Source organism: Oreochromis niloticus, linkage group LG6, assembly GCF_001858045.2.
Source record: "Oreochromis niloticus isolate F11D_XX linkage group LG6, O_niloticus_UMD_NMBU, whole genome shotgun sequence".
NCBI classification, from domain to species: domain Eukaryota; kingdom Metazoa; phylum Chordata; class Actinopteri; order Cichliformes; family Cichlidae; genus Oreochromis; species Oreochromis niloticus.
In genome coordinates this window covers 2402751-2416416 of record NC_031971.2, presented here as the reverse complement: position 1 = coordinate 2416416, position 13666 = coordinate 2402751, and the positions used below count along the sequence as shown (strand labels likewise).

Below are 13666 nucleotides of genomic sequence, written 5' to 3'. Positions count from 1 at the left end.
ATATAGCGCTTTTCTACTCTCTTGGAGCGCTCTATACAACATGCCACATTCACCCAATCTCACAAGTACTGACTCTAAACTGAGTGCTTTCCTGACGACATTCACACACATTCACACTCCGATGGATGCATTGGACAGCAACGTGAATGGTTGGATGACTGAATGTAGTGTAAAGCGCTTTGGGGTCCATAAGGACTAAGTAAAGCGCTATACAAATACAGGCCATTTACCATTTAAGATAGAGGTGGATTTAAATAAAGTATGTGCACATTTGTGAGTAGTTTGGAGTATAATTTGTCATTAATAATTCAATGACAGTGCAGCTGTCTTCCAACTTAATGATGTCCTTTGAAGAGGAGCACATTTTAATCCAGTCTTTCTACTAAATACTAATTTAGTAGAAATAAACAGTAAATACTTACTGTTTTATTGGGTTTTGCTGCTGTGAACTGAGGACAACATGTCAGTGAATTAGAAAGATGCATGTTTAAGCAGCGTGTTGGGTAGAATAATGAAAAAGCCTACTGTCAAACAAGAAACAGCAACTTTAGTGAGATGACAAGTACGGTACATAGGACAGCTACTGATTTACTTTTTAATGTCCATATGCATTTGTTTAGCTGTCTGGTGATAGGGTCTGGGCAGCTCAGCATGAGGCAGCCAGTCTTTGAAATGCTGAAGAACTTTGTCTGGATTTTTTTTTGAATTTCTAAAAATACTAACAAAAACTACAACATAAGTATTTCAAATTCTATGTAGAATTTAGGAATCATTGAATAACAAACACTGACCTGACCCCCATTCATAGCATGCAGAGAGGACAGAGGACTGTTAGAAAATCCTGTTTATCGGTAGATTGAAATTAAAATCACAGTTTGCTTAGACTGTATCGCCACATATACTACATCAGTCTGCAAAGTGATTAGTCTCCCCAGGCTGTCTCATTCTGTGCATAGCTTTGGCTCTCATCCAGTATCCTCCTCCTGTGCCCTTGTTATTCACCTCGCTGAATTCAGCTAATGAATTTACAAATGAGTCAGTGAAAAGAAAAGGTGAACAAAAATCACTATTGAACTTTTTCTGGGAAGACTTTTTCTTTAATGAAATGTGTTGATTGAATAATTTTTAGCATTTCCTGTTGCTTCAGGGATTCATGAGGTAAATCTTGCACTGACCTGGGCTGCCTGTAAACTGGAGCATGAATAAACAGTGTGTCATTAAGATAGCAATAAAGACTAGGTTCCTCGTGCAGATAAGGAATTTATCCTAGTTCACTGACTCAGGCGCAGATTTTTAAATAACTCAATTGTTATTTCATGGATCATTCTTCAAATCTCAGGTTAACACTTATTAGAATATTTATTGCTAAGGTTCAGACAGCTGACTAAGTATTTATCATGAAACATTCTTAGAGTGTCAGTGTCTGTAAACAGAAGCATCTCAGAAATAAGAGACAGTCCAGCCTGTCTCTTATTTCTGAGATGTTTTATATTTACAATATGTGTGGTACTCCCTAAGAACAAAGCATATACACTATATTGCACTATTATTGTCTGGGTTGACACACGTATGAAGTTACATCCCCTACTTAATCCACGTGATGTCAACCACCCTTTGCAGCTAAAACAACTGCAATTCATCTGGGAATTTTTGACCATTATTACAGAAGCCCATGTGTGGTATCAGACACTGATCTTAGACAAGAAGACTTGGTTTAGTCTCTGCTCTAATTAACCCCAAAAGACTTCTTTCGGGTTGAGGTCAGGACTCTGTGCAGGCCAGTCAAATTCTTCCACTTGCAAATTTTATGCCTGAACTTGTTACACTGGTGTTATCCTATCACAGTACAATTCACTGACCTCCTTTAGAGTTCCCCATTCTTTGACAAATGTTGGTAGAAGAAGTGTACATGCCTATGTGCTTGATTTTATACATCTGTGGGCATGAAGGGGATTGGGACATCTGAATTCCATTATTTGGATGGGTTAGTGAATACTATGTACACAGTGATTAGTCTGGAAACGTTTTAGGAAATGTACACTTTCCAAAATTCTTTACATTTATGAAGAATTTAGCACACTGGCTTCATATTTACTGTGTCAGTTTTGTGCATTTTGTGTAATTTTTGATATTTTGCATATCTTAATGCATGTTTTATAAATGTGTCTCCGCCTCTTCAGGTGAATGGGAGGAATTTGCTGTCTGTGGATTATGATCGTACACTGCGAACTGAAAAAATCTATGATGACCACAGGAAGTTCCTGCTGAAGATCATCTATGATACCCAAGGCCATCCAACACTCTGGGTTCCTAGCAGCAAGCTGCTGTCAGTTAACCTAACATACTCCAGGTAATTCCTTTTGTCTCTGTTTCATTCTCCTCGGGGATGGTGCAAAACACTGTAGTACACAAAGATTCTGGTTTCAGACCTTTGCAGATTCCTGTTGTTTGCATGTTCTCACAGTGGCTGCATGTATTCTCTCATATGCTGATGCCTAAGTGTGCCTTAAAAAAGTAAAACGATGTGTGAAGATGGTGGAAAGTACTTTTATTGGCTATTTCGTGCTTGAGCTCTGGCCCTTTTCCACTGATGGCTAGCCTGCATTTACATTGGTGTTGACAATCCTGGTTTCATTTTGTCTCAGCATCTCAGTTGTCTCTCCCTTGCTGTCTCTTACACACACACAGTGTAAAACTACTTTTGCTGTGCACAACTGTGCTCATTATTTTAACCATTTCTGTGAGTTAGATGGAATAACTTTTGAAAGCGGTCGCTTCTTCTTACACGGTTATAGATTTAATTGCTTAATACAGTGTTTTTCAAAGAGGCTGCTCTCACTGAACAAGTCTTGGAGCTCTATGATTGGGCACAGTTAGCGATCGCACTAAATGCATAGTGAGAGACCAGGCTGTCCTAATATGGATCACCTAGTGTGGGAACAACTTAAAGTGATTTGAGTATTCAGAAAGAGTGAAAACCCTGATAAGTGGCATTGGAACATCCTCACAATGGAAATTACACACTCTAGGATGGACTTTAGGTTTTAGGTTGTGTTTAATTCAAGAAAAATATACTAAATGAACAGCCTAAGATGATGTTTTGACAGGGAAAGGATACAGAAGGATCATCCCATTACCCCCAACTGGTCACAACAGATGCCCGCCCCTCCCTGAGGCTGGTTCTGTCAGAGGTTTCTTCCTGTTAAAAAGGAGTTTTTCCTTCCCACTCTCACCAAGCGGTTGCTCAAAGAGGGTTGTTTGATTGTTAGGTTTTCTCTCTATTATTGCCAAGTCTTTAACTTACAGTATAAAGTGCCTTGAGGCAACTGTTGTTGTGATTTGGTGCTATATAAATAAAATAGAAACAATTGATTTGAAATTGAAAAAGTAAACAGAAAGAAATAAGAAACAGATCAAAGAAACAGGAACCAAAATGCAACTACTTAAAAGCTTATCACAAGATTTTCGTTAGGCTCAAGTTCTCAAAAATCGTAAAGGCAATGTTTGAAATGTTGGTAATCTGACTTTGTGTCTGTATGTCCAGTTCGGGTCAAGTGACAGGTCTCCAGAGGGGTCCGACCACAGAGAGATGGGAATACGACAGTCAGGGACGAATCATTTCCAGAGTCTTCGCTGATGGAAAGATGTGGAGTTACACGTATCTGGACAAGGTACAGGAAAACCACACACGCATAGATCACTGTGGAGCTTCAGTGAGAGTGAGTCACTTAAAAAATTATTTGTATTCAGAGCTCCAGGAGATTTTTCTGTGGCTCTGATATGGATTTAGCCGCTATACAGTATAAGCAGATGAGCGATCATGGCTACGGTCCCTTCCATAACGTTTGGGTGAAAGACACAATTGTGTATTTCACGAGTGCGGTTGAACAGAACAAGGAATTTTTAACACAACTTTCTCAAATGTCAAACTTTTTGGATACTTACATTATTTCACTTTGCATGCAGACACAAAGTTATTTCTCAAAGACTACCAGAGTCAAAATTATAAGCTAACAATGTGTATCCTTTTCTGCTGGATAACCATGTCTCCTTAATAAGCTCAACCTGTTCTTTGCTTGGGATTCAAGTCAGGGTTTTGTGGTCGCCAGTCAATAATGTTCACTTTGGTCTTCTGCAGGTAGTTGCCTACCAGGCGCAGTGTATGTTTTGGGTCATTGTCGTGGTGGAAGACCCAGTTTTGACTGCTTAAAGTTTTCTTTCAAAATCTTCACATATCTTTCTTTATGATTCTTTCCTCCATGATGAGATTCCAACTTCCAGACACACTGAAGCATCCCCACAGCATAATACTCCCACCACCGTGTTTCACTGTGGTCGTCTTTCTTTCTCCAAACATAAGCAACATCTCTGTGACCAAAGAGCTCTCGTTTGATCTCATCTGACCAAAAGACATGTTTCCAGTATTCATAATGTTTCTCCAGGTTGTCCTTAGCATACTTCAGTCTGACATGAAGTGGAGTTTTTCTTGGTCTGCGTCCTTCCAGTCCATTCCTGTGCAGGGTTCTGCTGATCATCTTCATTGAGAATATAATTCCTGACTTGGCGAAGTCATTAGTCTTTAAAGACACCTCTCACAAGTTTTCTTTTCAGAGTCTTTGAACTCTTTCACTTCCTACTGCCAGGCTTCTTCTATATTTTTTGAACTTGCTGAAGTTTTTATTCTGTTTGTAAATTTGAAGATAAGTCTCGATTTTCATTTAATTTTACAAGCTTTGAACATTACAAAGTTAACACACATCAACTCACAGCATCAACTCACAGCAGTGGTTCGTATTATGACTCAGTAGAAATGTTGTTATTTCAGGGGGCTAATAATATCGACCCTGGTCATTTTGGCTTTCTTTTTTTCTGAAATAATTCTATAATTATGTGCAGAGGAAAATTAATATGTTTAAAAATGAAATGTTGAAAATCTCTTGCTCTGTTTAAAAAGCACTTTTATAACAGAGGACTTAAAAAAATAGTGACAAAAATAAAGACTTTTTATTAGGGGGCCAAACATTTGGTCCTCGGCTGTACATAAACAGTTGTTCTTGCACAATATTGACATATATATGTTTGTCAATTTTAATTACTCAATAACTGAAGGTGCTGGAATGCTTGATTGGTACTGTCACTGAGACGCTTTGTGACTCTGCAAGGATAAAACAAACAGACATGAAAAAAAACATTACTTGAAAATTCTGGCCAAGCAAAGGATGCACCAATAATTAAAGCTTTTTTTCTTGTGTAAAGTTAGTGAGAAAAATTAGCAGCGACAGAGACCCTCGTTACAAACAGAAAACCCATATCTTCAAACACAAAAGGCAGGACTGTCTTTCCAGAGTTATAAAAAGTCCTGGTCATGTGTGGAGCAAAGAGAGAACATGCATTAAACAGTTAAAGGTAATAACATCAATTCTCAGAGGAATATATATTGGCTTCAAGAGCAGTGATAGGCACAAATATCTGAGCTCAAGTTCCAGAAGGTGAATTCATAGCCTGAGTGATAATTTGGCGTTAATAGAACATAGTAGACGTGAACACAGATTTAAAGTGGAGTCATGGTATGCAGGGATGTGGAATGGTTAATAATGTGAAACACCAATGAACTTGCCTTGCAACTCTACATCTGTAAAAGAGCGAATCACAGAGACGTATTTCACTCTAAATAAATTCATGTAAGAGAATGACTGAAGAAAGGAAGGAACACAAAAAATGAACCGAGGATTAAACAGCGTGCCCTTAAAGGTGGAGATGTGTCAGACAGAAAATGCAGATGTGAGGAAATGATGGGCTACTAAAGAATGAGAATGAAAAACAGCAGTGTTGAAACAAAAACAACCCATATTGTGCCTTTAAGAGGAAACAAGAGCTGATTGCTTGCAGTTTACATTTGCACACACATTCAGTTCAGGTCACTTGTACTGAAAGTTCTTTCTCAAATGCCTCAGGACATTACAGTAGAAGTCTCCACTGAGAGTGTATGTGAGAGCATAAACCAAGTCTGAGGAACTGTCTGTAGCGCTCCAGGACAGGATTGTATCGAAGCAGAGATCTGGGGAAGGGCACAGAAAAACTTTTGCTGCATCGAAGGGCCCAGTAAACTGTCACCTGCACTAACCACAAATGGGGAAAGTATGGAATCACCAGAACTTTTCCTAAAGCTGGTCGTCCAACCAATCTGACCAATCATGGTTGTCAAGGAGGTGGCCAAAGACCCGATGCTCACTCTGACTGAGCTCTCTCACATCATGAGAAACAAAATTCTCTGATCTGAAGAGATTGAACTCTTTGACCTGAATGCCAAGTGTCATGTCTAGAGGACACCAGGCACTGCTTATTGTCATCCCTACAGTGAAGCATGGTATATATAGACGTAGACTTGCCCCACACAGAGGAAATTCACGTGTTACAGCAGCACAACGGTTAAGAAGAAGTGAATTAGAGATTTATTAGGAAAGAAATTAAAAACTTTGATAAAAAAAATAGTGTACAAATAACAAACTAACTACTTCCTACTATTTACAAATAGTTGGAAGTAGTACAATGGTAGTATACACATGTATATTTTTGTAAGTATTGCATGTGTTTATTGCACAGTCTAGCTGCTATCATGACAAAGAACCTGCCACAGCCTTGTTGTAGTAGTCCGCTGCTGAAGATGCTGCTCAGGCCCTCCAAAGTCTCATGGAGGAGGTGAGAGGTGTTGTCCTTAATGAACATCAGATTGGCTTACCTCCTCCTCTATGGAGTCTGTCTAGGACAGAGCCCAGCCCTCTTGAAGTCATTTCCTCTTTAGCTAAAGAGGAAGGCAGAAAGCACCACCCCTTGACGGTTCCCCGTGCAGCATACCACCAACTCAGACCCACAGTCCTTGAAGCCCCATGTACTGTGGGCTTGGTGAGGTAGTCAGTTGTCCATGCAGTCAGGTGACGGTCAACTCCTTCTCCTGGAATGGAGTGGTCAGGATGGGGGTGAGAGGGATGTATGAAGCAGCCTCAGGTGGTGTGAAGAGGGGGAGGGAGTAGGGACTGAATCAAACCTGTTGAAAAACAGATTCAGTTCACCTCCACACTCCTTACTGCTGTTGTCCTGAGCACTCCCCCCACTCTTTCCATATCCTGAAATATTCTTCAGCTGTCTTCACACCTCTCTGCTCCAGCTGCTGCTCCAATTTCTTCCTGTAGCTGTCCCTGCCCTGCATTATTCACCATTTAAGTTCTATTTGGACTCTCGTCAGACCTTCTTTGTCCCCTCATCCAACAGCCCTCTTCTTCTAACTCAGCAGGGCATTTATCTCAGGGGTCACCCATGGTTTAATGTTTGAAAAGACCCCTACTTTCATAGAGGGTACATTGCTCTCTACATGGAAAGTGATGTAATCTATGATGCAGTGGGTCAGGTTGTCCATGCCATGTGGACTGCAGAGTACATTTTAGCCTGTAGTTTTGAAGCAGCCCCTCTTAGCAGCCTCTGCTAATCTGAAGGTTGGTGGTTTGGTCTAGTTTACATGCCAAATATCCTTGGGCAAGATACTAACTCCAAGTTGCTCTCCGCTAAATGTGTGTGTGTGGCAGATTCAATTAAGTTCAGCACTTAGATAGAAAATACGTAGCAAAAAGTGCTGGTGTGAATGAGGCAAGTTGTGTAAAGTGCTTTGAGTGCTCAAATATAGGAGAAAAGTGGTCCAATTAAATTTATTTAAAAACTGAAGGAACATTTTTACAAGTGAAAATTCTTCTTAATTTGGCTGCTCTCTTTAGGGGTCCTGTCAGGAATTTTCCTGCAGTGCAACTCAGGTCGGAATAAATGACACTCAGACAGGTTTGCAAGTTAACGTGCACACGGGTGAGAGCTCAACGGAGACTCACACCCTGGAACAGTTGTCAGGCTTTATTTATACACAAGCATATTTGTGTAGCATGTCCTTCTCAGAGACGTACAGGAAGAGATAAAATAGAACTGTGCTGCGTGCAGGCTTCCTGTTGAGCTTGCACAGTTAGTAACATAACGGATAGCGTAACTTCTCTATTTGAGCTGAATACTAAATGAGCAAACACATCTAGAAAATAAAATGTACTTTTAAGCATAAACATAATAAAATCTTTTGACATTCCCTCCTGTTGTTTGATCTTTTCTTCCATATATGTACATAGCAACTCACTAACATTGTATCAGTTCTATGGCCACTTGTAAACATTTTTAGCCAAGACACCATAAAATAGTGGGTTTTGTGAGTATGTTATATCCAAGTGTCTATCTCATTATCATCTTCTTCATTTTGTGATAGGGTGATGTAAGCATGAATTGAAGCAGTTACCATTTTTGATACCATGTTCTTCAAACAAGGTATGACACACGAAGTGAAAAGACATAATAACAGTAGTAGAACACCAACAAAAACAAGTCCTTTAATCAGCAGGGACTTCCAAGAGCCGCTTAAAAGCCACGTAAGCCAGTCTTCTGTGTTTGTGACATAGTCTTGTTGTTGTACATCCCGAAGTTGTCTGAGTGTTTTCAGAGCATCAGTCATGTTGGATGAGTGTACATTATCTGGAATGTATGTGCAGCATGTGTTGTTAAAGAGGACACATAGTCCTCCTTTCTCGGCGAGAATCATGTCCAATGCTACCCTGTGTTGCATTACTGCAACGCGCAGAGCGTCAATTTCTTGATTCTGTTCGTCGTTGATTTTACATGAAGCATTCAGAAAAAGTCCAAAACGGTAGTTTAGAGTCTCTATTCTTAAAGCGTGTTTTCCTACCCCCACCCATGGGAAGAGTGCATGAGCAACCTTTTGTCTTTCAGTCCAAAGTTTAAATTCCTCCGGGACATCAGAACCTCACATGGAATCATGCTGCTTGAGGTCTGGGGTGCTTCGTCTTTTCCTTATTGTTGACGTGGCGTCCATGGTTATCTTGAAAGTGTGGTCAGATATGAAAATGGGAGCACACTGACCTGTCCAATTCCTAGGAAGGATAAAATAAGCTCGTTGGACACAGAGCCAGGCCATTCCTTGCGCCCAATAGGTGCCATTCGAGATGTTGCTGCTCTTCACGGGCCCTCCAGGAGCGTGTGTCTGTACTGCTTTGCAGTTGGTGGTGTTTTCCATTGGCGTGGATCCATTCTCTTGGCGGTAGCATAGGCTGTGGCTCAAATTCCCATTATTTTCGAGAAAGACTGGGAATGATCTAGCCTTACTCCTGTGCTTCATTTTCAGGTCAACCCAGAACCATTCGTCACATGTGCCATTTCGTAGTCCTATCTGGAGAGGTTCCTCATGGTTGATCACAATTCCCTGGAATTGATACCCAAGGCTGGCGTAACTTGCGGCACACTTTGCCTGAATTATGTCGATAGCCTTCGCGTACAAGGTGGCGTATTGTGTCGTTGGGGGCATATAGGAGCAAACGTAGCAGTCTTTCCTGGGTGTGCTGTCATGTATATATCGGTACCATGCGTTGTTCATCCATGGGTGAATGTGGTCTTGTGTCATGTCACGAAGATGTGAGTTGTCATGTGTCCATCTTGTCTGCAGGTGGTGTTGTTCATCTTCTTTCTTTCGGGTGAGTGTTAATAAACTCACCAGGAGTGCAACATTAGCCACTAGGAGGACGAGCGACTTCATGATGACCAGACACACCTGTGACCTCTGATGAATAGACTACCGGCAAGAAGTAGAGGGCGGGGTGTACCCGATCAGCCCTCCCTTCACCAATAGATCACCAGGAGTTAGGGGTGTCGGCGTCTAAACGTCTAGGTTGTCACTCACTTTTTTGCAGTGGCTTTGATGGATCCAGGACGGTCTTTCTGCTATTTTGCAGGCAGTTGGTGTGGTGAGTAGCACTTGATAAGGACCTTCCCACCTTGGTGAACTCCAATTTTTCCTTTGGAGTACTTTGATCAGGATCCAATCACCTGGTTTCAACCTGCAAGACACTGGGGAGATATCACTCGGCAGTTGGTTGTTTAGAACAATCTCTTTATTTTCAAGTAATTTAGTCATCCATTTGGCTAGTGTAGTTTCTCTTATTGACTTATCTATAGGCTCACTTGTGATTGGTAGTGGAAATGGTCTACCGTGAATGATTTCAAAAGGTGTGAGTTTCTGAGAACTTTGTGTCAGTCTCCTCCACATTTTTACCAGGCCTATACACTCAGGCCATGGTCTCCCTGTTTCTTCCATGCATTTTCTCAGTCTCTGTTTTATTGTGCCGTTAGTTCTTTCCACTAGTCCGGCACTTTGAGGGTGGTAAGTACAGTGGTGTTTGATGCTAAATCCTAGTGCTTCAGAGACCTTACTGATTACTTCATTAACAAAATGTGTCCCATTGTCTGATCTTATCAGAGTGGGGATGCCATATGTTGGAATGAAGTGATTGCATAAACATTTTGCTACTGAGATGGCGTCTGCTTTTTTTACTGGATAGATTTCTGGCCATTTTGAGAATACGTCTATGATCACTAGAGCGTATTTTGAGCCTTGGCATTCATTTAGCTCAATAAAATCCACGTGGATTGTATGAAAAGGATGAGGTGGTGTGGGAAAGTTACCTCTTCTCGGTCTGAGGTTTCCCTGTGCATTATGTTTTTGGCAAATCATGCATGTTCTGACAAATACTTTTGCTGAAGTTTCGAAATTGTGGGTATAGAAATGTTTAGAGAGTATATCTACCATTCCTCCTGTCGACACATGAGTAGAACCGTGTGTCACTAATGCTGCTGTTTTGTGTAGGGATTTTGGTAGTATTGGTTTGCCATTACAAGTCATCAAATCATTTTCTAGCTGTGCTCCACATTTTAACCATGTCTTTTGTTCTGCAGTTGGTGCGGCTTTTTGTTCGTTTTTAAGCACATCAAGTGGTATGTGCATTGAGGAGTCAGACATTAATGTGTCTATAGTTTGTTGTGCTGCTGCTTTTGCGGCTTGATCTGCGAAGTTATTGCCTTTAGTGACCTCTGAGTTGTCTTTCTGGTGTGCAGCACATTTACATAATGCTAACTGTTTTGGCAATATTATCACTTCCAACAGTGCCTTTAAAAGATTTCCATGTTGCACTGGGTTGCCAGTAGAAGTAACCATTCCTCTATTCCGCCAAATTTTTGCAAAATGATGTACAGCTGCAAAGACATACTGGCTGTCAGTGTATATGTTTATGTCTTGTCCTTCATGCAGTTGACAGGCACGTATAACAGCTGTAAGTTCTGCGCTCTGTGCAGAGTGTGAGGAAGTTAGTGCTTTTGCCTCTAAAATTGTGTCTACTGTGGTTACCGCATAACCTACACAGTTCCGCCCAAGGCTATTTTTGGACGCTGAACCGTCTACAAAGATATTAACGAAACCAGCCTGTGGGGTGCTGTGAAGGTCAGCGCGTGGTTTTGTTTCCTCATCTAGCTTCTTTATACAGCAGTGTGCGTCACCATCTTGCGAAGTAGGGAGAAGTGTGCTGGGGTTTAACTGTCCACACTTCTCAATTCTGATGTGTGACTGTGAAAGCAAAATGCCTACATAGGAAAGTTGTCTTGCATGTGTCAAACTTCTAAGTTGGGAAAAACTTTGCATTGCTTACAGTTCATAGCTCACAGCTCTAAAACTAGGCATCAACAAATCATATGCCTAATCATTATGTGTCACTGTGATCCACAAGTATGATCACAAATTTGTTTTCCAAACTTACAAAACAAACAAACAAAAACAAAAACAAATTGCCTATGGCATCAAGGCTTTGCGTTCATATTAATTGAGTGTAAGCTGCTTTCTTCATTGCAAGTGTTTGTTACAATAAGGTTTAATTCATGCATCTTATCACTGAGTTCTAAATTCAAACTATCTCACTTCTGACTCTTTCCAAAAATAATGTCACATATAACAATTTGTGTATGTGTTGTCTATTCATTAATATAGTTGTCAGTTATTTCTGTCATTATTTTTACCTTCTTTTGTTTATGACATGGCGGACATCTCTAAACAATCATGAGTTCAGCCTTCAATTTCAACCCAATTATACCCTGTCTTCTCGCACTCGAACTTGTCCTGCTTCACCTCCCATCAGTCCTCGTCCCTCTTTTCACAGTGTCCTTGTGTGGCCTTCAAAGCTCCAACAAACACAGTCTGTCTCTTCTCTGTTGATCTTTCAGTATTCTTCTTTTAAGTTAGGTTCCAGCCCGGCAAAATATCATGTTCAGTGCCTTCTTCTCAGGGTCGAGGACAAAGTGGGAGGTCAAGCTATAAAATTTTAGCCAAAAAGTGGCTTATTTTCCCAATTAATCTATGCTTTTGTCGCTGTACTCAAGGTTCCAGGTTGAGAGAAATCCACCTGTATTGACACACTAAAGCATACAATTAATATCATTTTCATTACTTTTCTTAAAACATTCATTCGCTTCATCTTCTTAGAGTTTAACTCGTCTGTTTCTCTCAGGCACACATATTTCCTGTTTCTGCAGACTAATCGAACTCTTTTGTTTTTCTTTGTATTCATAGTCTATAAACCCTCTTTAATTCTACTAAATCTTGATCTAAAACCAACACCTTTATGTCACGCTCACACTTTTTCCTTTTTTATAACAGCAATAGTATATTACAATACACTACTTTACTACTAATATACAATAGTGTATTATTTTATATTTTATTATGTATCCATCGTGGGCCTGTGTGAATCTGCAGCTTCACACCTTCCCAAGCTGGAGACATTTGCTTTTTCACACTCTTTCCTTGGCTGAACAATGACACAGCCTTAATATACCTTATGCATCTCTCTTTTTTATTTGATATATTTTCGTGTGAATTATCTGGTTTCATGCATTCAATTCATTCTAGACACAGTCGTCATGCCAACTATGTTTCATTGTTAATACCAGTTTACAGGTTGTTATCCTTCCTATTATTAGTTTGAATACATTAGATAAGCTCTAATTTAATTTAACCTTTTGTTTATTCCACTTCATTCCTCTTTCCATGCTTTAAAATATTACAACTCCTCTGTACGCTTTGTTTTCTATTTAGCATCCTTTTCAGTATTTATTTCTGAGGGTTTCTTTTAATTTAGTCAATGCGGAGGGGCTACATTTTCCCTCCCACGTAGGACATATAGTTTTCTTTTGGATTTCTCCATCTACATGCACTAATTTGTCCGGCGCCTGGACATTTTTTCTCTAACCACTGCTCGTCAGCAGTGAGTTTTGAAGCTTCGTTACCCATTTTAATCCTTTACAACTACACAACTGCGGCACCTTCTCTGGCACGAGAATCGAGAGAGGTAGTTGACACAGCCTCTACTTTCAAGCTATTCTTGAAAGCGGTGTCAGCTTTACATGATGAAACACGACCTTTTTCTCTTTTCACCAGTACTTGGGTGGCCTACAGTAAACAAATTAGTGGAATAGTTCAGCCTCCTTATTGTGCTGTAAAATCAACTTATTCCACCAACAAAAATAAAACAATAAATACCTTTATACACGTGCTAACTTTACCCACTACAGGGGAGCTACCAGTCCTTTCAGACGAGCTCTATTTTATTTTAAAATGCTACCAGCCCCTCTCGGGCGAGCCTATACGATTTTTCGCAACGTGTTTCAGAGTGTCAATATTCACCTGTTTGCTGATTAATTGCCGGGTTGTCAGGTCCCCCTCATCGACCCCCACCGTCGTGGACGACTT

The 13666-nt window shown here is 40.4% G+C and overlaps 1 protein-coding gene across 12 annotated transcripts in view; it reads left to right on the top strand.

The window, feature by feature from the left end:
* Positions 1-13666, top strand: part of tenm3 (teneurin transmembrane protein 3) — an 869227-nt gene that overhangs the window by 834588 nt on the left and 20973 nt on the right. For all 12 annotated transcript variants that reach the window (XM_025908309.1, XM_025908318.1, XM_025908317.1 and 9 more), the window contains 2 exons: positions 2181-2350; positions 3545-3671. In XM_025908309.1, coding sequence (XP_025764094.1) covers positions 2181-2350; positions 3545-3671 — 297 coding nt within the window. The remainder of the gene's footprint in view (positions 1-2180; positions 2351-3544; positions 3672-13666) is intronic.